At 44.3% G+C, this 26718-nt stretch overlaps 1 protein-coding gene across 2 annotated transcripts in view; it reads left to right on the top strand.

Moving 5' to 3' along the window:
• SUCLA2 (succinate-CoA ligase ADP-forming subunit beta) overlaps positions 1-26718 on the top strand; it is a 178837-nt gene that overhangs the window by 57916 nt on the left and 94203 nt on the right. For both annotated transcript variants that reach the window (XM_040425455.1, XM_040425456.1), the window contains exons 4-5: positions 4921-5083; positions 16101-16229. In XM_040425455.1, coding sequence (XP_040281389.1) covers positions 4921-5083; positions 16101-16229 — 292 coding nt within the window. The remainder of the gene's footprint in view (positions 1-4920; positions 5084-16100; positions 16230-26718) is intronic.

The raw sequence follows: 26718 nt of genomic DNA, 5'->3' as shown, positions 1-26718 counted from the left end.
TATACAAGTGGGTAAGCACCTATTGCCATACTTGGACATTGCACCTGCCATTTTTTCCTTTGGATGGTGCTGCCGGTGGTTTTTTCTATTGTGTGTGCTCTTCTTCCCCCTCACACAATTTAAATTATAACATTTTGGTTGTCTGTAACTCTAGGTGTGGCTTAACAGTTTAAGTGATGTTTAACCCGCTTATGACCAAGCGCCGTATATGCTGGGCTTTAATCTTGAGCGCCGCACATGTAGTAGGAGCAGGTTGGGTCCCTGATCTGAGGTTAACACTTCTACCTTCTCCTGTGGTTATTTGCATAGAGTGAGTGCTATGCAGTGAATAGAGGAAGCTGCTACCTCTATCGGACCCAGCGATCGTGTGATTGCTGTGTGTCTCAGGCATAGGAGAGCTTCAGGGTCTTAGCAGACCCTCATCAGCTCTGCCTTTGTACACTGCTCCACAGGGGGCTGTTTTCCCCCTGTGTCTGGGACTCCTTTGAAAGTCTCAATTACAGTGAAAAAAAAAAAAAGCAAAATACAAAAAAAAGTGTCTGTGTCCCCCAAAGGTCTTCTAATGATGCCAAAATAGATTAAAAAAATAAGGTAAAGAATATAATCAAATGCAAATAAAATTTAAAATTAAAGCGCCTATGCTAAATAAAACCATCCCCATAGTCGCCCTGTTTACACAAAACTATTCATAACATCAAATAAAAATAGGGAACCTGTTTTAATGATTTATTTTGTTGTCCGTTTACATATTTTAAAAAAAATTGATTTTAAATTTTTTTTTTTTAACATTTCTTGCAGTTTTTCCAAAAGAAAAAAATCTAAGCATACAATTATTTTTTATTTTTTATGTTTTTTTGCTTTATAAGATGCACCAGATTATAAAACACACCCCATGTTTAGATAACTGAAAATTCGGCTCCTGTTACCTTTTTAGGGCTGTTTCACACGAGGGAGTCTATTGCGGGTATCGTGTTCCTATCACCTACAGAATCTTACTTTGTCTGTATGATTCTGGTAGAAGTAACGTCATTTAAGGACCGGGCTCATTTTCACCTTAAGGACCAGGCCATTTTTTGCAAATCTGACCAGTGTCACTTTAAGTGCTGATAACTTTAAAACGCTTTGACTTATCCAGGCCATTCTGAGATTGTTTTTTCGTCACATATTGTACTTCATGACACTGGTAAAATGAAGTCAAAAAATTTTTTTTACCATAAATTTGAAAAAAATTAGCAAATTTCAAAGTTTCAGTTTCTCTACTTCTGTAATACATAGTAATACCCCCAAAAATTGTGATGACTTTACATTCCCCATATGTCTACTTCATGTTTGAATTGTTTTGGGAATGATATTTTATTTTTTGGGGATGTTATAAGGCTTAGAAGTTTAGAAGCAAATCTTGACATTTTTCAGAAATTTACAAAAACTCAATTTTTAGCGACCAGTTCAGGTCTGAAGTCACTTTGCGAGGCTTACATAATAGAAACCACCCAAAAATGACCCCATCTAAGAAACTACACCCCTCAAGGTATTCAAAACTGATTTTGCATACATTGTTAACCCTTTAGGTGTTGCACAAGAGTTATTGGCAAATGGGGAGGAAATTTGAGAATTTCATATTTTTGTCAAATTTTCAATTTTAACCCATTTTTTCCACTAACAAAGCAAGGGTTAACAGCCAAACAAGATTGTATCTTTATTGCCCTGACTCTGCCGTTTACAGAAACACCCCATATGTGGCCGTAAACTACTGTACGGGCACACAGTAGGGCGTAGAGTGAAAGGTGTGCGGTTTGGTTTTTGGAAGCCAGATTTTGCTGGACTGTTTTTTTTACACCATGTCCCATTTGAAGCCCCCCTGATGCACCCCTAGATTAGAAATTCCATAAAAGTGACCCCATCTAAGAAACTACACCCCTCAAGCTATTCAAAACTGATTTTACAAACTTTGTTAACCCTTTAGGTGTTGCACAAGATTTAATGGAAAATAGAGACACAATTTCAAAATTTCACATTTTTGGCAGATTTTCCATTTTAATATTTTTTTTCCAGTTACAAAGCAAGGGTTAACAGCCAAACAAAACTCAATATTTATGGCCCTTATTCTGTAGTTTACAGAAACACCCCATATGTGGTCGTAAACTGCTGTACGGGCACACGGCAGGGTGCAGAAGGAAAGGAATTCCATACGGTTTTTGGAAGGCAGGTTTTGCTGGACTGTTTTTTTTGACACCATGTCCCATTTGAAGCCCCCCTGATGCACCCCTAGAGTAAAAACTCCAAAAAAGTGACTCCATTTTAGAAACTACGGGATAGGGTGGCAGTTTTGTTGGTACTAGTTTAGGGTACATATGATTTTTGGTTGCTCTATATTACACTTTTTGTGCAGCAAGGTAACAAGAAATAGCTTTTTTGGCACGTTTTTTTTTTTTTGTTATTTACAACATTCATCTGACAGGTTAGATCATGTGGTATTTTTATAGAGCAGGTTGTCGCGGACGCGGCGATACCTAATATGTATACATTTTTTTTTATTTATGTAAGTTTTATACAATAACTTCATTTTTGAAAAAAAAAAAATCATGTTTTAGTGTCTCCATAGTCTAAGAGCCATAGTTTTTTCAGTTTTTGGGCGATTATCTTGAGTAGGGTCTCATTTTTTGCGGGATGAGATGACTGTTTGATTGGCACTATTTTGAGGTGCATATGACTTTTTGATCGCTTGCTATTACACTTTTTGTGACGTAAGATGGCAAAAAATGGCTTTTTTTACACTGTTTTTATTTTTATTTTTTTACGGTGGTCATCTGAGGGGTTAGGTCATGTGATATTTTTATAGAGCCGGTCGATACGGACGCGGCGATACCTAATATGTATACTTTTTTTTATTTATGTAAGTTTTACAGAATGAGTTCATTTTTGAAAAAAAAAAAATCATGTTTTAGTGTCTCCATAGTCTAAGAGCCATAGTTTTTTCAGCTTTTGGGCGATTATCTTGAGTAGGGTCTCATTTTTTGCGGGATGAGATGACGGTTTGATTGGTACTATTTTGGCGTACATGCGACTTTTTTGATCACTTTTATTACCTTTTTTGGGAAGTAAGGTGGGCAAAATTTCAATTTTCTCATAGTTTTTATTTTTTTATTTTTATGGCGTTCACCGTGCGGGGAAAGTAACATGACCATTTTATAGATCAGGTCGTTACGGACGCGGCGATACCTAATGTGTAGTTTATTTTATATTTTTAATTTTTATTCAGTGATAAATGTTTTTTTTTTTATCTTAACTTTTTTCACTTTTTTTTACATTTTTGTGACCCAGACCCACTTGGTTCTTGAAGATCCAGTGGGTCTGGTGTCTGTATAATACAGTACAGAACAATATATATTGTTCTGTACTGTATTTTACTTACACTGAACAGATCTGTGCTTTTAGCATAGATCTGTTCAGCACCATGGACAGCAGGACGCCTGAGCAGGCGTCCTGTTGCCATGGGAACCCTCCCCGTCTGCTCAGAACTTCGCAGACGGGGAACGGTAAGCACGGGGCTGCGGGGGGCTCTCTGGGGGCTCTCTCCATCGGGGGGCTGCAAAGGCACAGCAGCCCCCCGATGGAGAGGGAGGGAGCTCCCTGACCGATGACAGTTAACTTTTTCCATACAGCGGTCCGTACGGCAATGTGCTGGCACCCTGGTACAACCACTAGAAGCCAACGATCGTTCATGGGGAGGCGGGCGGGGGATCGCGATCCCGCCTGCCGCACCGCCCGCCTCCCGCAACGCCCCCACCGCCTGCGACACCCCCCCCGCACCACCCTCCGGCATAAAATCGTGCAGGGGTGCAGGGGGGGGGGGGTGAAAAATATTTATTTTAGCCACTCTAAAGTTTCTGATCCCCGCGGTCAGGGACCGCGGCGATCAGAAACTGCAAAAAGCGCAGCAAACCGCAGGTCTGAATTGACCTGCGGTTTGCTGCGATCGCCGATACGGGGGGGTCAAATGACCCCCCCCCCCCTGCATTGTTACGGGATGCCGGCTGAATGATTTCAGCCGAAATCCCGTTCCAATTAACCCCTGGGGCGCCGGAATACAGATTTTAAGTCAGGACGTACCGGTACGTCCTGGGTCCTTAAGGACTCGGGAAATAGGGCGTACCGGTACGTCCTAGGTCCTTAAGAGGTTAAGCTGTACCTTGAGTTTTCATTTTGTTTTAGTACAGTTGTAGGACCTTCCTCCCCATGTGCTCTCCTGCTGCTGCTGATCACACAGATTGGTGTCGGGCAGGTAGAGAGGAGTTGAACAGATGCACAGCTCTCACTGATCAGACAAAGCACTGAATGTGCGATCTGCCGGATCATTAAGGAAGCAGTCAGAGGGTCTGACCACGCTGGATCTTTTTTAGCAAGCTTTTTTTTTTCTTGCTAAAAAGCGCGTCTTATAAAGTGAAAATACGATAATAAAAACCCCTAGGTGTTGCACTTATTTTATTTTATTTTTTTAAATTTGCAGGACTGTATAAAAAAAGTTCAATTACCATGTGCGCTAAATCGCACAAAAGTCTCTGGTCATTAAGGCCTTTTCAGGCTTGTTCATTAAGGGGTTAAAGGTGAAATTCTGGGATCACGATATCTAGTTGAGTTCACTTTGCTCACACCTTGATGCTGTTATGGAGTCCTATACAAGGCATGACTGGTAAACTGTGTCTGTGATTATGAGCTTTTTCAGTATCTCCAATTCATGACTCAATGTCCAGAGAATCTGGTTTCAGCTGTTTCTATACACGGGTCGATGATGTCAGAGATGCACAGTTTATAAAAGTGTTCATGTCAATGGATTTATCTGTCTGAGCGGGGGTGTTAGCACTGAATAGCAGTGTCAGGGTGCTGAAATTTACAAGACTCTGTTTTCTGTTTCTTCTTTAGGCCAGAAGAAGCCAAAGATATTTCCTCACAGATGATTGGGAAGAAGCTATTTACGAAGCAGACAGGAGAGAAGGGCAGGATATGTAACCATGTGTTCATCTGTGAGCGCAGATATCCCAGGAGAGAATATTACTTTGCAATTACCATGGAAAGGTCATTTCAAGTGAGTTTGAGCATTCTTCTAAAGTTTTCTATCCTGTAGGGAACGTTCCTGCTGCAGAGATCAATCCCAACCAATTTCTCGCTCAGAGAAGTTGGAATTACTGTGGTAGGCTTCTCAGTGCCTCATCCATATATTACACTCCAGTAATGCGGCATGGCGTAAACCAGTGGTGCCCAACCATTTTTCGTCTGAGGGCCACACTAGACTTGGTATAAATTTCGCGGGTCGGAACCAGGTAGCTTTGCCAGAAAGAAATGGGGGCACGTGTGAGCATTCCTACTGTGAAGAGGGCACATATCTGGCATAGCTACTGTGAGGGGGAACATATCTGGGCATAACTACTGTGAGGGGGAACATATCTGGGCATAACTACTGTGAGGGGGAACATATCTGGGCATAACTACTGTGAGAGGGGAACATATCTGGGCATAACTACTGTGAGGAGGGCACATATCTTGGCATTACTGTGAGGGGGCATGTGATGTATACATGTGTGTAATGTATGTAGTGCAGTATGTGATGATCACACACTGCACTACATACATTACACACCTGTATACATCACATACTGCGCTGTCACCTTCTTCTGCAGGTCTACCTTGATGTCTGGTCTTTAGGCTTCAGTCAGATCCTCCACCGCCATGCTTGCGCCGTGTGCCCGACACCACCAGGAGCTGGCCCCTCCTCCTTTCATCTCCCGCCGGCTTCTCCTACAGCAGGGCGCTCGATCGCTCCAGTGCCCTCCCAATCTTATCAATCAGGGGAATAGCTAGAAATGACTGGGCCCCATAGCAAAAAAAATTAGGAGCTTCCCCCTCCCGTATCTCCCATCCCCACATACCTATCGGACCTCCCACCCCTTCCAGAGCTCCCACCCCAACATCCCCACACCCCTCCCTAGATCCCCCTTAGTGTCATCCACAGATCCCCCCCCCCCCTTCAGTGTCATCCACAGATCCCCCCCCCCTTCAGTGTCATCCACAGATCCCCCCCCCCTTCAGTGTCATCCACAGATTCCCCCCCCCCCCTCAGTGTCATCCACAGATACCCCCCTTCCCTCAGTGTCATCCACAGATACCCCCCCTTCCCTCAGTGTCATCCACAGATACCCCCCCTTCCCTCAGTGTCATCCACAGATACCCCCCCTTCCCTCAGTGTCATCCACAGATACCCCCCCTTCCCTCAGTGTCATCCACAGATACCCCCCCTTCCCTCAGTGTCATCCACAGATACCCCCCCTTCCCTCAGTGTCATCCACAGATACCCCCCCTTCCCTCAGTGTCATCCACAGATACCCCCCCTTCCCTCAGTGTCATCCACAGATACCCCCCCTTCCCTCAGTGTCATCCACAGATACCCCCCCTTCCCTCAGTGTCATCCACAGATACCCCCCCTTCCCTCAGTGTCATCCACAGATACCCCCCCTTCCCTCAGTGTCATCCACAGATACCCCCCCTTCCCTCAGTGTCATCCACAGATACCCCCCCTTCCCTCAGTGTCATCCACAGATACCCCCCCTTCCCTCAGTGTCATCCACAGATACCCCCCCTTCCCTCAGTGTCATCCACAGATACCCCCCCTTCCCTCAGTGTCATCCACAGATACCCCCCCTTCCCTCAGTGTCATCCACAGATACCCCCCCTTCCCTCAGTGTCATCCACAGATACCCCCCCTTCCCTCAGTGTCATCCACAGATACCCCCCCTTCCCTCAGTGTCATCCACAGATACCCCCCCTTCCCTCAGTGTCATCCACAGATACCCCCCCTTCCCTCAGTGTCATCCACAGATACCCCCCCTTCCCTCAGTGTCATCCACAGATACCCCCCCTTCCCTCAGTGTCATCCACAGATACCCCCCCTTCCCTCAGTGTCATCCACAGATACCCCCCCTTCCCTCAGTGTCATCCACAGATACCCCCCCTTCCCTCAGTGTCATCCACAGATACCCCCCCTTCCCTCAGTGTCATCCACAGATACCCCCCCTTCCCTCAGTGTCATCCACAGATACCCCCCCTTCCCTCAGTGTCATCCACAGATACCCCCCCTTCCCTCAGTGTCATCCACAGATACCCCCCCTTCCCTCAGTGTCATCCACAGATACCCCCGCCCACCCAGAGCCGCTTCCTAGCTAATTTATTCACTGCACTTGCCTTGCCTCTGTGAAATTGAAGAGAAGCGCCGTAATATCGCACAGGCGCACTGGCAGAGGTCAGGAAGGCGGTGCATGCGATATTATGGCGCTTCTCATCAATTTCACAGAGGCAAGTGCAGTGAATAAATTAGCTAGGAGGCAGCGCTGGGCGGGGAGATTGCAGGCACAGGCAGCATCGCTTTGCTGCCTGTGCTGTTTGCTGCATGACACGGCTTTGTGGGCTGCATTTGGCCCGCGGGCCGTAGGTTGGGCTTCATTGGCGTAAACCATTGTGAAGGTGTATTTTTTTTGAATGTTAATTTGTATTATTTTGGGCTTTTAAAGAATTTTCGGACCCAATACGGAGAGCCATGATAAGGGACCAAATGCTGCTTCACTAAATGGAGAAAATGTATTCTAATGCATATAACACATAGGGAGACTAGACCTTGTTTCCACTTTTCAATACTCCACTTGGTATAACAAATTGAACCTGAGAGGCGTGTAGGCTCCCCCAATCACAAGAGCAAGCTGCTCTTCCATTCAGCTCTTTGGAGCTGCCGGAAATAGCCAAGTAGACGATGTCCGCTATTTCCGGCAGTCCAAGAAGGTTGTGTGTCTGACACCCTATTCAAACACAGGTCCCCATTGTCCTAATGGGACAACTCCTTTGATGACAAATCCAAGGGATAAGCCCTCTGACCTATGTTAATAAAAAATGCTGAATTCTTGGATAGCCCAGGAGGTCCTCTGGAAACTAAATTATGTATGACTGCATAAAAGTAAGCAGGGACAGTGTAAAATCCTGTTCACCCGAATAGAGCTCTATTAGGGTGAATAGGACAATGGTACAAGCCTCATAAGGGGCTAATAGTTATTTAATAAAAAGTAAAAAAAACAACAAACAAACATGAAAATACACTGCTCAAAAAAATAAAGGGAACACAAAAATAACACATCCTAGATCTGAGTTAATTAAATATTCTTCTGAAATACTTTGTTCTTTACATAGTTGAATGTGCTGACAACAAAATCACACAAAAATAAAAAAATGGAAATCAAATTTTTCAACCCATGGAGGTCTGGATTTGGAGTCACACTCAAAATTAAAGTGGAAAAACACACTACAGGCTGATCCAACTTTGATGTAATGTCCTTAAAACAAGTCAAAATGAGTCTCAGTAGTGTGTGTGGCCTCCACGTGCCTGTATGACCTCCCTACAACGCCTGTGCATGCTCCTGATGAGATGGCGGACGGTCTCCTGAGGGATCTCCTCCCAGACCTGGACTAAAGCATCTGCCAACTCCTGGACAGTCTGTGGTGCAACGTGACGTTGGTGGATAGAGCGAGACATGATGTCCCAGATGTGCTCAATTGGATTCGGGTCTGGGGAACGGGCGGGCCAGTCCATAACATCAATGCCTTCGTCTTGCAGGAACTGCTGACACACTCCAGCCACATGAGGTCTAGCATTGTCTTGCATTAGGAGGAACCCAGGGCCAACCGCACCAGCATATGGTCTCACAAGGGGTCTGAGGATCTCATCTCGGTACCTAATGGCAGTCAGGCTACCTCTGGCGAGCACATGGAGGGCTGTGCGGCCCGTCAAAGAAATGCCACCCCGCACCATTACTGACCCAATGCTAAACCGGTCATGCTGGAGGATGTTTCAGGCAGCAGAACGTTCTCCACGGCGTCTCAAGACTCTGTCACGTCTGTCACATGTGCTCAGTGTGAACCTGCTTTCATCTGTGAAGAGCACAGGGCGCCAGTGGCGAATTTGCCAATCTTGGTGTTCTCTGGCAAATGCCAAACGTCCTGCATGGTGTTGGGCCGTAAGCACAACCCCCACCTGTGGACGTCGGGCCCTCATATCACCCTCATGGAGTCTGTTTCTGACCGTTTGAGCAGACACATGCACATTTGTGGCCTGCTGGAGGTCATTTTGCAGGGCTCTGGCAGTGCTCCTCCTGTTCCTCCTTGCACAAAGGTGGAGGTAGCGGTCCTGCTGCTGGGTTGTTGCCCTCCTACGGCCTCCTCCACGTCTCCTGATGTACTGGCCTGTCTCCTGGTAGCGCCTCCATGCTCTGGACACTACGCTGACAGACACAGCAAACCTTCTTGCCACAGCTCGCATTGATGTGCCATCCTGGATAAGCTGCACTACCTGAGCCACTTGTGTGGGTTGTAGACTCCGTCTCATGCTACCACTAGAGTGAAAGCACCGCCAGCATTCAACAGTGACCAAAACATCAGCCAGGAAGCATAGGAACTGAGAAGTGGTCCGTGGTCACCACCTGCAGAACCACTCCTTTATTGGGGGTGTCTTGCTAATTGCCTATAATTTCCACCTGTTGTCTATCCCATTTTCACAACAGCATGTGAAATTGATTGTCACTCAGTGTTGCTTCCTAAGTGGACAGTTTGATTTCACAGAAGTGTGATTGACTTGGAGTTACATTGTGTTGTTTAAGTGTTCCCTTTATTTTGAGCAGTGTATTAAAAGTTTAAATCACCCCTTTTCACAATTTTACATATAAAAATATATAAACAATAAAAAACATTATTGGGTATCGCCATGCCCTGAAAAGTCAGCTATTTAAAATATAAAAAAAATATCTCCTATGCGGTGAACAACCCTAGTCACATGGGCATAATGTGATCTCGGGTCCTTTAGCTCACCAAAAAAATGGCATCTACCGGCTGTTAACCCCCGGAGCCAGGAGACCTGGTACTGCATAACAGTCGCTATGCTCCGGTGGCTGGTACGTGGAGAGCCACAAGCCGGGGCTGAGGTAATATGGCTGCAGTGTGTAGGGACTAAGAGCCATATGGGAAGCAGCGGTCCTTAGTAAATGATAACCAATGTTTTATTTGACTGAAAGGCATGTTTATGATGCCAATGTGCACTTATGATGGGCACACTCTGAACAACCCACTTATCAGGGTTTTCTGCTAGCATGTCCACTTTTCTGTGGGAGTGCCGAAGATGGCAGTGATCAGTTATCTCCAGCACTCCCATAAAGAATGAATGGAACAGCAGAGCCCATTCCCAACCTGCCGCTCCATCAGATTTGAGGGTTAAAGTAACCCTGTTCTTGGTGGGGCAAATAAGAGCTATTACTGTATGGGTGCATCAAGGAGACATTACAATGTAGAGAGGCAGCAAGGAAACGCGAGTACAGGTTTTGAGTGTTTTTTTTCTTCTTCTAGATGGGTATTTATCGCGATATATATCGTTATTGCAATAAATTTCTTAATCTAGTTATCGTGGGATTATTTTTGATATCGCCCAACCCTGTCTGCTCCTTCAGCTTGCATCAGCTCTGCTTTGGTCTTGCAGCATGTTGAGTACGGATCCTTCCTACTTTCTGTGGATCCAGACTCTATGCTGCAAAAGCAGAGCCAAGGCGAAGGTGCAGAGCGCTCTGAGAAGCTCCGCTGCACATTCAGTGATTTTTAGTAAATGTTTAGTTACTCTTTAACATATCTGCTTGATATACAACATTGCCTTGGTCCACGTAATTGTCTGACTGTGTTCCAATTTAATGTCTGTACATACATTTTTTTAATATTATTTATTACTATTATTATTATTATTATTATTATTATTAGCCAGAAAACTGGTGTTAATTACTCCAGAAATGTACGCCAGCTTCTGGCACATGGGCCTCCAGTGATACTCCAAAATTAAGAGATGTGCATCCTCCGACAGCTGTTTTTTTAATTTTTATTCAGTCTTAAAGGGAGCCTGTCATCAACTTTATGCTGAGCTCACTGAGGGCAGCATAAAATAGTGACAGAAATACAGATTACAGGGATGTATCACTCATGAGCTAAAAGTGGTTGCCGAGAACCGGCATCATAATCATTACAGCCCAGGTATTGAGAAGAGTCAAATCTACTTGAGAAGAGTCATGGTTATTCATAATCTCCTGCTCTCTCATCCATCTGCTGATGATTGGCAGTTCTCTCCTAGAGAGAAAGGGAGAAAACTAGGTAGAAGACTGTCAGTCATCAGCAGGTGGGCCGGAGAGCAGGACTTCATGGATAACCAGGACTCTTCTCAGGTGGCCGGGACTCTTTTCCAGGCCCAGTCTGCAAGGATTGTGATATTGGTTCTCGGCAACCACTTACTTTTAACTTATAAATGACAGACCGCTGAAATCAACTCACCTGTGTCTACTTTATACTGCCGTTAGTATGGGCAGCACAAAGTTGATGACGGGTTCCCTTTAATAGATTTCCCCCTATTGTGTTTTGTAGTGGAATTCATGATCTAGATGCCGTTTTATGGCTTTCTGAGGTTCCGAGCGCTTATATGCTAACTATGTGCCATGAAGTGTGTGTGCCGCTGGAGACGTTCCCCGGAGCAGAGCCAGTATTTCATCTCTTCATCTCTTTAGAAGAAGCCTGCAGTGATTTATCGCACTGTCAGATGTTTAGCAGCCAATATTAACGTGCCCTGGAGAACAGATACCTCACATTTATTTCCAGAAATCTGCGGGAGTTGTGAATCACATCACAACAAACATTTTAGAGAATTCCCCATAGGTTCTGCGCTCGTTGCCTTTTAAATGTTAACTTGTTTTTAATTAAAGATCTGCAGAAAATATGCTGGAATTATTAAAATTGGTAGGAAGATGACTTCTGCAAGTTGATGATCTGACTTGCACCACCTCTTGCCTTCTGACATTATTGCTCGCCTGACTTTTTATTTGTTTTATCGTAGTTTTCCCATCACAATCTTGTCAGAAGTTCTATACATTTGGAGAGATGTTAGTCTATAGTGAAATAGTGAAAGCACCACATACTGTACGGAGATTTTGGTTTCCCCCCAATATGCAGCAGTCTCTTGGTATGGCGTGTCCTTTCTCTGCCTCGTTTTCCTATGTTCAAAAGGCAAATAAACAGCAAGTATTCCACCATCTTATGTGGTTGGATACAAGATCAAACTGCGGCCAAGCAGCTTGTCATTCATTTCAGTGAAAACTGTGCGCCCTAGTGCTAATGGGCTGCATGTTTTTTAACCCGCATTCCCTATCGGATTCAATAGGAAAGGGTTTAAATACATTAATGTATGTTTGGTGGAGTCCACACCACTAAAAACCTGTTCTCAGAGTCCGATTACCTTCTTATCTGTAAGGGGGTTTCTTTCTACTGGAACACTAAAGGAGCTTTAGTACTACTTTCAGCACTATAAGGGGCATTATTACTACTGGGGCAACTATAAGAGGACCTCTTTTGTCTACTGGCACACATTATGGGGGCTTTATTACTACAGGGGCACTATAGTCTGCATTTTTTCTTCTGGGCATACTTTGTGGGCTTTATTACTACTGGCTGGACTTTAGGGCTTCTTAGTACTACTGGGGGCACTATAAGGGGGCATATGTACTACTGGAGCACATTGTGGGCTTTAGTGCCACCACAAGCCCACCATAATGCCCCCCTGTAGGGCAGTATTATGGGCATTGTTACTTCTGGGGCACTATAGGTGGCATGTGTACTACTGGGGCACTATAGGCAGACATTGATATTTATGGGGCATTATGGAGGGCTTTGCTACTGCCGTGGGCATAAATGGGGGAGTTATTACTATAGAGTATGGTGGGCTTTATTATTACTGGGGAGGGATATGGGGAACATTATTACTTCTGGCTCACAGTGAGACTTTTGGGAGCATTATTATTGTGGGGGCACCCAGGCACAGTATGAGCTTAGTACTTTATTTTTTTTTTGGAGGACACTATATTTGGGGCACTGTTTTCTGGGTATAATTTTTTTTTTGAGGGCACTTTGTCAAAAATTATTGGAGTATCTGTGTGATACTAGTTTTTTTCCAGAGGACTATCTGGTTCTGCAGTATAGTATTGGGGACCACAGCTGGCACAGTATTGGGGTAGCAATAAGGGGTGTTCAGAAGGTGGGAGGATGATTAAAAAGTAGGCACTTAAGATGTCTGTGTGACAGTCTCTGCAGAGACTAGGTATGACTGAAAGAAATCAGAGACGATGAAAAAAGATAATGTCTACATCAGAGGAGAGATCACTGGATATAAGGGGTATGTGGTGCTGTATTTCCTGTATGTTTGCTAGTGCAGAATGTAATAGTCACCACTCTTGGGTCCTAATGTGGTGTCATTTTGACAGGAAGATTAGCACTGCATGCTGCGCCATTCTTTCTGCAAAATCTGAAGGAACTGCTGACACTGGCTTGAAACAGAGCTTAAGACAGCAGCGTGACAATGGCCTTATTTTGTTAACATTTACTTGGTGTAAAAAGGTTGGGCACCATTGTTTTAGTGCATATCAAAATTTTCTGGACATCAGTTATTATGGGTAAATAAAGCAAGTCTGCATTACAATTGATTCAACACTGTCTAGCTGTGCCACAAGGTGGCAGCAATGTACCACATGAATTGCAACAGCCGCCCTTCTATACTAAAGTATCTGTCTTGTCAGTATCAAGCACACCTACCTTTCATGTGGAATGTATGTAACTGACAGCATCTTCATAGTCTGCTTGACCTAACTTGCCTTCTGCTAGGTTTCTGGCAATATTTTATTTTCTTATAAAAAAATAAATAAAAAAATCTGCATTCAGGGTTCATTTATTTTGTTACGCGTTTTGCAAGCAAGCGACATAGTCTGGTTTTATTAGCTATTGCTGCATAAAATGGATTGTGTGCACATGGCTTTTATTAAAGACAATGATCAGAATTGTCATTTAACTGCCCATATCACTCTGGCTGGTCAGAAGAAAACTATTGATCGCCATACTGAAAGGCCCCTTTCACACGGACAAGTATTCCGCGTGGGTGCAATTGTGAAGTGAATGCATTGCACCTGCACTGAATCCTGACCCATTCATTGCAATGGGGCTATGTACAATCGCAGCATGTTCTATATTCAATGAATGGGGCTGCGTGAAGGACCTTCTATCTTCATTCAGCAGGACCTGCGCATACGTCACCGCGTTCACCACATGGTGAGCGCGATGACGTCAGCGGAGGTCCTTTTGCAGGTCCTTCAAGAAGAACAAAGAGGAGGATCCCGGCTGTGCGATCAAGTGGACGAGGTGAGTAATGTTTTTTTTTTTTTTTTTTTTTTTACCCTCAATTCACATTTGACTTTGCATTCTGTATTAAAGAATGCTATTATTTTCCATTTTAATCATGTTATAATGAAAAATAATAAAATCTACACAACACCAAACCCGAACTAAAGTGAAGTCGTCCGGGTTCGGGTCTGGGTACCACTTTCTGTTTTATATCACGCGCGTGCAAAATGCTTTGCACCCGCGCGATAAAAACTGAACAACTGAATGCGAACGCAGGCACTTTGCCTGCGAACTCGCTCAGTTTTCACTGAAAGCAGACGCAACGCATCCGGACCTAATCTGGACACGCTCGTCTGCAAGGGGCCAAAGAGCCTCTTTTTAAGCTGTTGTCACAGTTTGTAGCTTACAATTCCCTGGAGTGTGACTGTGTTATGTACCATTCATATCTACTTTCCATGCAACCGTGTGGTGAAGACTAGCCAAGTCCCATTATTTCTCCTTCGCCAGGTTTATCATGTGGCACTGTACTTCCAGGCAGAAAATGCTCTTAATGTCACACTGGTAGATAATGAAGCAGAGGTCTGACATGTTTTACACCTTTCCAGCCTCTGCTTGACATTGTGCATGGTAATTTTAGGTAAGTGGGCGCCTGCTTAGTCTTTGAAATGAACAGTCGTTGTTCTGCTGTTGCTAGCAGACGGTGCGGAGATCAGAGGAGACCAAGAATAGATTATTTTTTGTTTTTTAATATAACATAATTTTTATTTGAAGCAGGTGGAAGCAATTGCATACATAAATCAGCGTGTTACATATCTTCATTGATCCATACATGGCAAAATAAAATATCTGGCACATGATGACTTATTTCTCTTTATTGCAAATCTGAAAAGAATAATACAATAACTCCCTTACAAAAAAACATATCCCTCCCCCCCCCCCCCCCCCCCCCCCCGTTCTCCGCTCTAAGACCACCCATCCCCCCTGGGTGACCATGATCCGCCTGTATGGTACACACATCTTCTAACGGTTTCTTATCTCTAAGACAATACTTTATTTATTTGCTTACTCAGCTGCTTGCATGGTCTAGTACTTCACAGCTGACTTGTTGCCCTTTCAATGGGGGTGCTGCAGTAGGGTATATACTTAAAGGAATCTGGTGACCGTGTCATTAAAATCGACGAGCTCCTCTGGCTGATCTGGACGGATGCATCTAGAAGCTAGCTTAAAAAACCTAGCCCAGTAATTAAAGTGTCGGAGATTATTGTACCACATTATTATTGAAATACTAAAGGGGGCAAGCAGAATTTAGGTTACAGCCAGTAAAGTGTGTCATTTTTCCACTGTCGTTTCTTAGGAGAAAAGAAAATATCAAAATGTATCGTGTGATTTTAAATCTGCGCTGTGTATAAGGCTGTGTAAAACCCAATTCACGTTCATGTTTTATACCTTGCTGTAGACTTTTGGTATGCCATCTGCTCTGGAAATCTGCATTCTAATCAGTGAGTGTGAATGTGGCTTTACAAAGCAGGAATGCATAACTTGCTTCATTACCTCATAAACGATGTGTAGGGCTAGAGGTCACTGTATTTGTCTCTAATCTGTAAATCGGGCAAATTTGAGTGACTGAAGGGAGCTTAGATCTATCGGTGTACAAAACGTACTGAAGACTATACACATGAATTCAGATGCGTTTTGTGTTGGAAGCTGAATTCAGACTTCTGTAATGTTATGAGGGATAAAAGCGAAGTGTTTTTTTTTTTTTTTTATTGTACACCTTTTGCTTTTTCTGCTATAAATTGTAATGTGTTCTTTTATTTCTCTAGGGCCCTGTGTTGATTGGAAGTTCTCAAGGTGGGGTTAACATTGAAGATGTTGCTGCTGAAAATCCTGATGCTATTGTGAAAGAGCCAATTGATATTGTACAGGGCATCCAGAAGGAACAAGCTGCTAGGGTAAATTATTTCGCTTCTGATTAGCTAAAGAGCTGCTTCTTACTGGGGAAATGGCAATTTTCATAGGCGTGAAGTATGGGTTTGATACATCAGAATTCACAATATTATTTTTTTATATATCCAGTGCATCAAAATGAAAGATGATGCAACTTTGCAAATAGTCTTTATCAAATAAAATATCCTACAGTTTAGTGTCTGCAACTCCTGTTAACGTCTTAGTGTCTTTATAGTACCAGACTACTAATGCTGTGTAGTCAGATCTTGATGCACCTCGCTTCCATCTGTTCCTTGATTTGTAACACATATTTGATAGCTTAAGCTACTTTCACACTGGCGTTTTGGCTTTCCGTTTGAGATCCGTTCAGGGCTCTCACAAGTGGTCCAAAACAGATCTGTTTTGCCCTAATGCATTCTGACTGGATAAGGATCCGTTCAGAATGCATCAGTTTGCCTCCATTCTGCTTTGGAGGCGGACACCAAAACGCTGCTTGCAGTGTTTTGGTGTCCGCCTGACTTTGCCGAGGCAAACGGCTCCGTCCTGACACACAATGTAAGTCAACAGGGACGGATCCGTTTTTTTATGACACAATCTGGCACAATAGAAAATTGATCCGTCCTCCATTGACTTTCAAAGGTGTTCAAGACGGATCTGTCTTGGCTATGTTAAAAATAATACAAACTGATCCGTTCTGAACAAATGCAGAACGACGGTTGTATTATCTGACACATCCGCACAAAACGAGAGTGTGAAAGATGGAAGTAGAATATGACTGCAGGAAAAGGCTATTTATTTTTATTTTTTATTTTTCATTTTTATTTTTCTGAGATGCATACTGGTAAGTATACGTAGCTCTAGACAGTAAATCGTATGATACCTTACGTTACTTTTTTAATAGTTTTTCTAATATATACTTATTTAAATATGTACAGTTGTGCTTCTACCAGAAGTCTGTATCTTTTGTCATTTAGTAAGATACACAAAACTGATTCTGCTCACTGCACGGTCTATGTTGGATGTCCAAATGACAAATGGTAGGAGATGTACTGAGCCGGAAATAGGTGTATCTACAATGAACAAATATAAAACAGCACTCTGTAATAACTTCACTATATCTATCTATCTAATCTATCTATCTATCTATCTATCTATCTATCTATCTATCTATATCTCTCCTTAAAACATCAATTAAATATCATACCTTCGCGTTTCAGACATAGTGTGGCTTGTCCTTAATTGTGGTGTACTCTTTTTTTTTTTTTCCTCTCATTGACTTCTTTCATACAAGGGTTTTCCGTAGAACCGCTTATTGATGGCCTCTCCTTAGGATAATGTAGAAAAAGTAGAAGGCCACAGCAGCATATCCAACAATTCTTCTTTATTTAAGTCGATCACCGCATAACACAGCATAAAAACAGCAGCAACGTTTCGGCTAGGAATAGCCTTTGTCAAGCATATTTTACAACTAAAAACACAGCATATAAATCCAACATACTGTTACCACCCACAATTATAATGATCCAATCGACCGTGATGTTCTATGTCACACCTACCTAACATGCAATCACCATGTTATTGAATAACATTAATTAGCTGTTTCAAACAAGTATCAGCTGTATCCACATATTCACCTGTGTGGGGTTGTAGCGTGCAGACATCCACATAGCGGCTGGCGTCTCAAGGTAGGGAGTGCGCATGCCCGTAGGTGTCATCAGAGGACGACACATACAGAGCGGCGCCACAACCACTCATGACGTAAGCATCAGCGTGGTGGCTAGCGTCCCAATGTTCACACAGCGCAAGTCCGTAAGTGTCATCAGAGGGCGGCCGGCTTGCGTCACAATGCCGCACCTACTTGTGACGTGACAGGCTAACGCGTGACAGGGGAGGCAACATAGCTACCAATGAGAAGCGTCCGCACCGCTAAAATAAAAAACAAACAGCGTGCAGAACAAACTACAAGATACACTGACACATAATATGCAGTGTACCTCGGTTTAAGGAAAAGTCGCTATGTCAATGTGTAGACGCGATCCCCACACTAGCGTTCACATAAAATAGTACATAAGGGTACAAAAAACATAAGGCAAATGAAACTGACACATAGCATTATAATGAAAAAATCATCAGATCTGGTAACCTGTCAATTAAGACTGGTGACCAGATAGTTATAAATCGATAATCATGGAACTATTCATTGTGGTATATTCAAATGATTTTCAAGTACATAAAAAATAACAGATGAGAGTCTAGCTGATTCCTGCCACATTGAACTCAAGGTTGAGTACAAATGGTTGTAAGGACCTCAGCGTATAGATCCATTTGAGTTCCTTTTTTCTCAATATCACATCCTTATCCCCCCCCCCCCCCCCTCCCTCTTCGATTTATAACTATCTGGTCACCAGTCTTAATTGACAGGTTACCAGATCTGATGATTTTTTCATTATAATGCTATGTGTCAGTTTCATTTGCCTTATGTTTTTTGTACCCTTATGTACTATTTTATGTGAACGCTAGTGTGGGGATCGCGTCTACACATTGACATAGCGACTTTTCCTTAAACCGAGGTACACTGCATATTATGTGTCAGTGTATCTTGTAGTTTGTTCTGCACGCTGTTTGTTTTTTATTTTAGCGGTGCGGACGCTTCTCATTGGTAGCTATGTTGCCTCCCCTGTCACGCGTTAGCCTGTCACGTCACAAGTAGGTGCGGCATTGTGACGCAAGCCGGCCGCCCTCTGATGACACTTACGGACTTGCGCTGTGTGAACATTGGGACGCTAGCCACCACGCTGATGCTTACGTCATGAGTGGTTGTGGCGCCGCTCTGTATGTGTCGTCCTCTGACACCTACGGGCATGCGCACTCCCTACCTTGAGACGCCAGCCGCTATGTGGATGTCTGCACGCTACAACCCCACACAGGTGAATATGTGGATACAGCTGATACTTGTTTGAAACAGCTAATTAATGTTATTCAATAACATGGTGATTGCATGTTAGGTAGGTGTGACATAGAACATCACGGTCGATTGGATCATTATAATTGTGGGTGGTAACAGTATGTTGGATTTATATGCTGTGTTTTTAGTTGTAAAATATGCTTGACAAAGGCTATTCCTAGCCGAAACGTTGCTGCTGTTTTTATGCTGTGTTATGCGGTGATCGACTTAAATAAAGAAGAATTGTTGGATATGCTGCTGTGGCCTTCTACTTTTTCTACATACCTATGGATTGCTTTGGATCTGTGATCTCCTGCCCAGCTGCTGCATGACCTCCACCATTGCTCCACACCAGCCGCTTGCTGTGCTGCTCCTGAACACCTTTCTTTTTCCTCTCCTTAGGATAAGTCAGCAATATCTGAGGCTGCATCGCTGTGGCCCCTTATTTGTTTTATTTGGTACATCTAAGCTGCATGCTGTGCATATAGTAGCAGTCGTGCAGGCTATTGCGCTATCAGATTGTGTGCAGGTAGACTGGCTGAGGTAAACATTTAATGGCTCGAGTGTTGCGGCCTGTGATGGCTTCGGGTGCAGAGAGTTTGACGCCCACTGATTTGATATTGATGGCCAGGCTAGGCCATCTAAATATATTTAGACATTGTCCTTATGTCAGAATTTGTAAGATGGAAGCCTAAAATGTTTCCAGGAACTATGAGGATAAGTTACCCAGGTTATTACCTTGATCAGGGCTCCAGACTAAAAAAAATATGAAGGAGCCATTGGCTCCTAACCTGAAAAATTTAGGAGCCAAATGAAATTTTTATACACAGAAGGAAAAATCCAAGGCAGCACACAAGTTATCCGTGAAAAAAAGGGTGTTTATTGACCCATATGTGGACAGCAACGTTTCAGCTCTCTCACTGGAGCCTTTGTCAAGCCATAGTGGTCAGTGCAACATCAGATGCTTATAAAGCATACAAATTTACAACCATCTCATTACATGATTATACATCAATTATATCAAAAACTGTAAAATATTCCAGTGAACATGACATCATAAAGTGAAATTGTACACAGTGCGTTCAAACACTGTATTATATATAGAACAGTGTCACCAATAGTACTTAAAAAACATCCACCTACATGATTGTGATACATACATATCATAAGGCAATCATCAGTGCCAGGTGCCCCTAGTTGTGTTAATGACAAAACAGTAAAATCTTTAACATATTTACTTCTGGATGTCCCATGTGCAGCGGAAGATCGCAGGACCTGTTCGGCGTCCGGAACTCGGCACTGCGCATGCGCGAGACGAGCTTCATCCCGCGAGCTGTTCTGGGTATGCGGAGATCGGCGGCCCACATCCAATATGGCCACACGGCAACACAGGCGAACTGGGCATGCTCATTCCCCACACTGGGCGGGTAGTCAAACGGCATACACAGCGATCATGTGAGGAGTCACATGATACCATCACTAGGCAACGGACCTGTCAAACTTTACTTATAGAGCTACAGCAACGTAGCATAGGGGGGTACAGCGGGCCAATCCAAATCTGTGGCACACACCACTTCCACATGTTGCCGCCTCGTCCCCAAATGTTATACACGTTCAGGTCCATCTACCATCTCCATTCACACTTCAGCTCTCCGAGTATGCGGCCTCCATATAAAATACAATCAGAGGCAGCAAAATATGGGGTATCTCGTGAACACAGGTGTGCCCATAAGTTAACACCTTGTCACAGCATCCCCAATAGGAGAGCCAAGTTGATGCAGTCACACAATACATGAATTCACCATCCCCACCGTGCGTGTAATGTGGAAATTCGCTGCCACAGAGCGCCTGCGTCACCAAGCACCACCCACAGATGCGGGTCCCCGACGTCCGCCCCTCCACAACCCAGCGATCAAAAAGCTTGTGTAGATGTTGAAACGCCGTTCCAGTCCTGCCGTCCTCCAGTGCCCAAACATGCCATCCATTGTAAAATAAAGTGTCACTTTGATCTACAAAGAAGTGATAAATATAAAAACAATATTAATTATTAGCTTAAACTATAGCAATTGCACTTGTATATGACCTTACACAAGAGAGAAGAGGCTCAATTTCCCAGAACCCCACAAATAAGACAAATCATGGGACACCACACATCACTCGGACAACCCACATCAACAAACATACATATAGGGAAACAGACATACAACATAAACAGAGACATCAAACCACCCTAAAATCAACGTTGAGCCCTGCTGGTTTGAGTCTTCAACTCGTAAATCCAGTAGAGCTCCCTTCTTTTCAGACGTGTCGTCCTGTCCCCACCCCGTCTGGGTAAGGGCACTTGTTCTAGAATCCTAAATTTTAAATCCCGTTCTTGATGGCCTACATCTGTAAAGTGCTTGGGAACAGGTAAGTCCAGCCTCTTCTTCCTTATGGTATATCTATGTTGATTCAACCTTGTTTTGACATCCCAGGTTGTTTCCCCGACATACCAAAGTCCACAAGGACAGGTTAGCAGGTAGACAACATAGGATGAATCACATGTAAGGTATTGTTTAATACAGACTGTTTTCCCAGTGGCTGGATTGACAAAAGAGTCACCCTTAATCATATAGGGGCAATTGACACAACTACAGCACGGATAGCAGCCCCTCCGTGTGGAGCCAAAATACGTGCTGCAGTCAACCTTCCTGGATCCAACATCTGTTCTAACCAATTTGTCACCTAGATTTCGGCTTCTCCGAAAGGAACATAATGGCGGTGTCTTGAATTCGTCTATATGGTCAAAACCACTGGCCAAAATCGGCCAGTGCTTTCTGACAATAGTGCTTTGACGTGTGTAGTTTATACACGTCAATCGAGCACGAATTGGGGCTCCATGCAGTGGAACTATGTCTTATGCAGACGGCCTACACTGAGGAATGCAGGTCATTTTTATTGGGATTATTGAGATTTATTCTTTTCAGAAATTATTTCTTATTTCAGGATGATTACTATGTACAGTTGAGGGGGACAGCGATGGGGTCCAATGTGGCGCCCACCTATGCAAATATATATATGACACATTTGGAAAACTCTCAGGTCTATGGATGCCGCCACTTCAGCCATGTGCTGGGGTGGTGGCGTTACATAGATGATATTTTTTTGATATGGGTGGGCGCCACAGAGGACCTCATGGCTTTCCACTCATTCCTAAATGGGATTGACCCCAGCGTCAAGTTTACCTTGATCTACTCACATGAGAGAATACAATTTCTTGACACTGAGGTGATTATTCAGGGAGACACCCTGTCTACTGACCTCTTTGTGAAACCTACGGACAAAAACACTATTGTCAGATATGAGAGCCACCACCCGCGGCCAATGATTAAGTCCCTCCCATACAGTCAGATGTTACGAGTGGCCAGGATAGTTGAGCCAGGTCCAACCAGGGACCAACGGCTAGCCGAGATGGCTAAAAAATTTCGATCTAGAGGTTATCCTAAAAAGCTTGTCAGGGAAAGTATTACCAAAACTGAAGTGAGGATGAAGGATGGTGACCCAGTCAAGTCTAAGATTTCCACACCAAGGATACCGTTAGTTACAGACTACTGTACTAGTAGCCCTCGGCTATCCACTATTGTCAGAAAGCACTGGCCGATTTTGGCCAGTGGTTTTGACCATATAGACGAATTCAAGACACCGCCATTATGTTCCTTTCGGAGAAGCCGAAATCTAGGTGACAAATTGGTTAGAACAGATGTTGGATCCAGGAAGGTTGACTGCAGCACGTATTTTGGCTCCACACGGAGGGGCTGCTATCCGTGCTGTAGTTGTGTCAATTGCCCCTATATGATTAAGGGTGACTCTTTTGTCAATCCAGCCACTGGGAAAACAGTCTGTATTAAACAATACCTTACATGTGATTCATCCTATGTTGTCTACCTGCTAACCTGTCCTTGTGGACTTTGGTATGTCGGGGAAACAACCTGGGATGTCAAAACAAGGTTGAATCAACATAGATATACCATAAGGAAGAAGAGGCTGGACTTACCTGTTCCCAAGCACTTTACAGATGTAGGCCATCAAGAACGGGATTTAAAATTTAGGATTCTAGAACAAGTGCCCTTACCCAGACGGGGTGGGGACAGGACGACACGTCTGAAAAGAAGGGAGCTCTACTGGATTTACGAGTTGAAGACTCTTAAACCAGCAGGGCTCAACGTTGATTTTAGGGTGGTTTGATGTCTCTGTTTATGTTGTATGTCTGTTTCCCTATATGTATGTTTGTTGATGTGGGTTGTCCGAGTGATGTGTGGTGTCCCATGATTTGTCTTATTTGTGGGGTTCTGGGAAATTGAGCCTCTTCTCTCTTGTGTAAGGTCATATACAAGTGCAATTGCTATAGTTTAAGCTAATAATTAATATTGTTTTTATATTTATCACTTCTTTGTAGATCAAAGTGACACTTTATTTTACAATGGATGGCATGTTTGGGCACTGGAGGACGGCAGGACTGGAACGGCGTTTCAACATCTACACAAGCTTTTTGATCGCTGGGTTGTGGAGGGGCGGACGTCGGGGACCCGCATCTGTGGGTGGTGCTTGGTGACGCAGGCGCTCTGTGGCAGCGAATTTCCACATTACACGCACGGTGGGGATGGTGAATTCATGTATTGTGTGACTGCATCAACTTGGCTCTCCTATTGGGGATGCTGTGACAAGGTGTTAACTTATGGGCACACCTGTGTTCACGAGATACCCCATATTTTGCTGCCTCTGATTGTATTTTATATGGAGGCCGCATACTCGGAGAGCTGAAGTGTGAATGGAGATGGTAGATGGACCTGAACGTGTATAACATTTGGGGACGAGGCGGCAACATGTGGAAGTGGTGTGTGCCACAGATTTGGATTGGCCCGCTGTACCCCCCTATGCTACGTTGCTGTAGCTCTATAAGTAAAGTTTGACAGGTCCGTTGCCTAGTGATGGTATCATGTGACTCCTCACATGATCGCTGTGTATGCCGTTTGACTACCCGCCCAGTGTGGGGAATGAGCATGCCCAGTTCGCCTGTGTTGCCGTGTGGCCATATTGGATGTGGGCCGCCGATCTCCGCATACCCAGAACAGCTCGCGGGATGAAGCTCGTCTCGCGCATGCGCAGTGCCGAGTTCCGGACGCCGAACAGGTCCTGCGATCTTCCGCTGCACATGGGACATCCAGAAGTAAATATGTTAAAGATTTTACTGTTTTGTCATTAACACAACTAGGGGCACCTGGCACTGATGATTGCCTTATGATATGTATGTATCACAATCATGTAGGTGGATGTTTTTTAAGTACTATTGGTGACACTGTTCTATATATAATACAGTGTTTGAACGCACTGTGTACAATTTCACTTTATGATGTCATGTTCACTGGAATATTTTACAGTTTTTGATATAATTGATGTATAATCATGTAATGAGATGGTTGTAAATTTGTATGCTTTATAAGCACCTGATGTTGCACTGACCACTATGGCTTGAAAAAGGCTCCAGTGAGAGAGCTGAAACGTTGCTGTCCACATATGGGTCAATAAACACCCTTTTTTTCACAGATAACTTGTGTGCTGCCTTGGATTTTTCCTTCTGTATATCTAATTTGGACCAGGTCCCGTGGCCCTTTTCAAGGTATTGCACCTGTTGATACATTGTGTGCTGCTCTTCTATTTTTTACTTTATATATATATATATATATATATAATATATATATATTATATCTGGGATGCTTAGGAGCATATAAGACATCTAAGGCCTCATGCACACGAACGTGTATATTCTTTCCATGTCCATTCCATTCGTTGTTTTTTTTGCGGGCCGTATACAGAACCATTCATTTCAATGGGTCCGCAAAATAAACGGAAGTTACTCCGTGTGCTTTCTGTTTCTGTATGTCCGTACTTCTGTTCCGCAAAAAAATAGAACATGTCCTATTATTGTCCGCATTACGGACAAGGAGAGGATTGTTCTATTAGGGGCCCGGCTGATCCGTTCCGCAAAATACAGAATGCACACGGACGTCATCCGGATTTTATGCAGAACCATTTTTTGCAGACTGCGAAATGCATACGGTCGTGTGCAAGAGGCCGAAGTCTGAGTGTCTGGAGCTGGATAACCTATCACCACGTGACCTACGACTATAAGGTCTCTCAGCCCGAGAGCGACCATTGAACCTGTAGCCCTGTTCTTTGCCCTTAGAAAGATCCATTGATTCAGGATGATTTACTTTGCTGGATGGGTGAGGGGAGCCCATCCAGGGGAGAATGTTTGGAGAAGCTCCATTAGGGATCTCAGAGGGAATGTTAGGAGTCTGCACTTTTTCAGTGGAGACGCCTCTGGTTCTGTTTCTGAGGCAGAAGGGTCCATTGATGGGATAATGTGTCTGTTCTTGGGGGATCAGGTGGTGTGTCTGGAGGAAGGACACTATGGACTGGTCCCTGAAAAGGGGGGCCTTTGTGGATGGGGCTGGATTCAAAGGCACTTGAGGTGTTGGAAACCAAGGAACCAGGCAGCGAGGGGGTAAGCGGCAAAATTTGAGACTTGTTAGTCACATCAGTTCGTTGTGTGGGAAAACTGGAGTCCAAGGTCTGCTAGGAGCTTGACAGGATTTGCGATGTAGGAGTGCCGAATTCACACGACGTCTGTGAGATCCCGGCCCGGAGTCCTGCTGAGTGCAGGAGCGCACGGCGTCATTGGTTGCTATGACGCCGTGCGCTTCCTGCTGCCGCCGTAGTACAGTAATACACTGGTAACCAGTGTATCACTGTACTGCGGCGGCAGCAGGAAGCGCACGGCGTCATAGCAACCAATGACGCCGTGCGCTCCTGCACTCAGCAGGACTCCGGGCCGGGATCTACGGCGGCAGCAGGAAGCGCACGGCGTCATAGCAACCAATGACGCCGTGCGCTCCTGCACTCAGCAGGACTCCGGGCCGGGATCTCACAGACGTCATGTGAATTCAGAAGCAGACTGCTGGAAGCGGAAGCACAAGATGCGGGAACCCAAGCCACGCCCACTCTCTATGCCGAGTAGTGTGAGCGAGCGGATCTTCATCCAGCAGACGGCTGCAGCGTGTCTCTGCTGGATAAAATCCCGTTCTTCTTAAAGCGGCAGAGCAGCGGAGGGTTTAGGCGCAAATGGCGACAAGACTACAAAGTCTTGTCGCCATTTTGCAATTCCAAATCGCATTGGCGACCATTTTGGTCGCCATCTGGAGCCCTGTTGATGCTGTTGGTATACAGATAGTTTGTTCACTATTGACTTTTGAGTTGACTTGACAAATCGAGTGGTTTAAAGGGAGTCTGTCAGCAGTTATGACCATGCAAAACCTTGGTAAATAGGGGGCTGGGAAAACAGTACAAACGTACCTTTTGTGCAGCTTTTATTATCAGATGTGTGAGTATGAACTGTTTTGTGCCAGATTTTGCTCCTGCAAATACCCCCTGTGCCCAGAAGGTGGAGCTTCACTGTTAGTGCTCTCTGCATTGAGCTGCTTCACATCCCCTCCCCTCTGCTCTGGGTGACA

This window comes from Bufo bufo, chromosome 3, assembly GCF_905171765.1.
Source record: "Bufo bufo chromosome 3, aBufBuf1.1, whole genome shotgun sequence".
Taxonomy (NCBI): Eukaryota; Metazoa; Chordata; class Amphibia; order Anura; family Bufonidae; genus Bufo; species Bufo bufo.
Note: the sequence above shows the minus strand (reverse complement) of the source record. Positions and strands in the feature narration are given on the sequence as shown.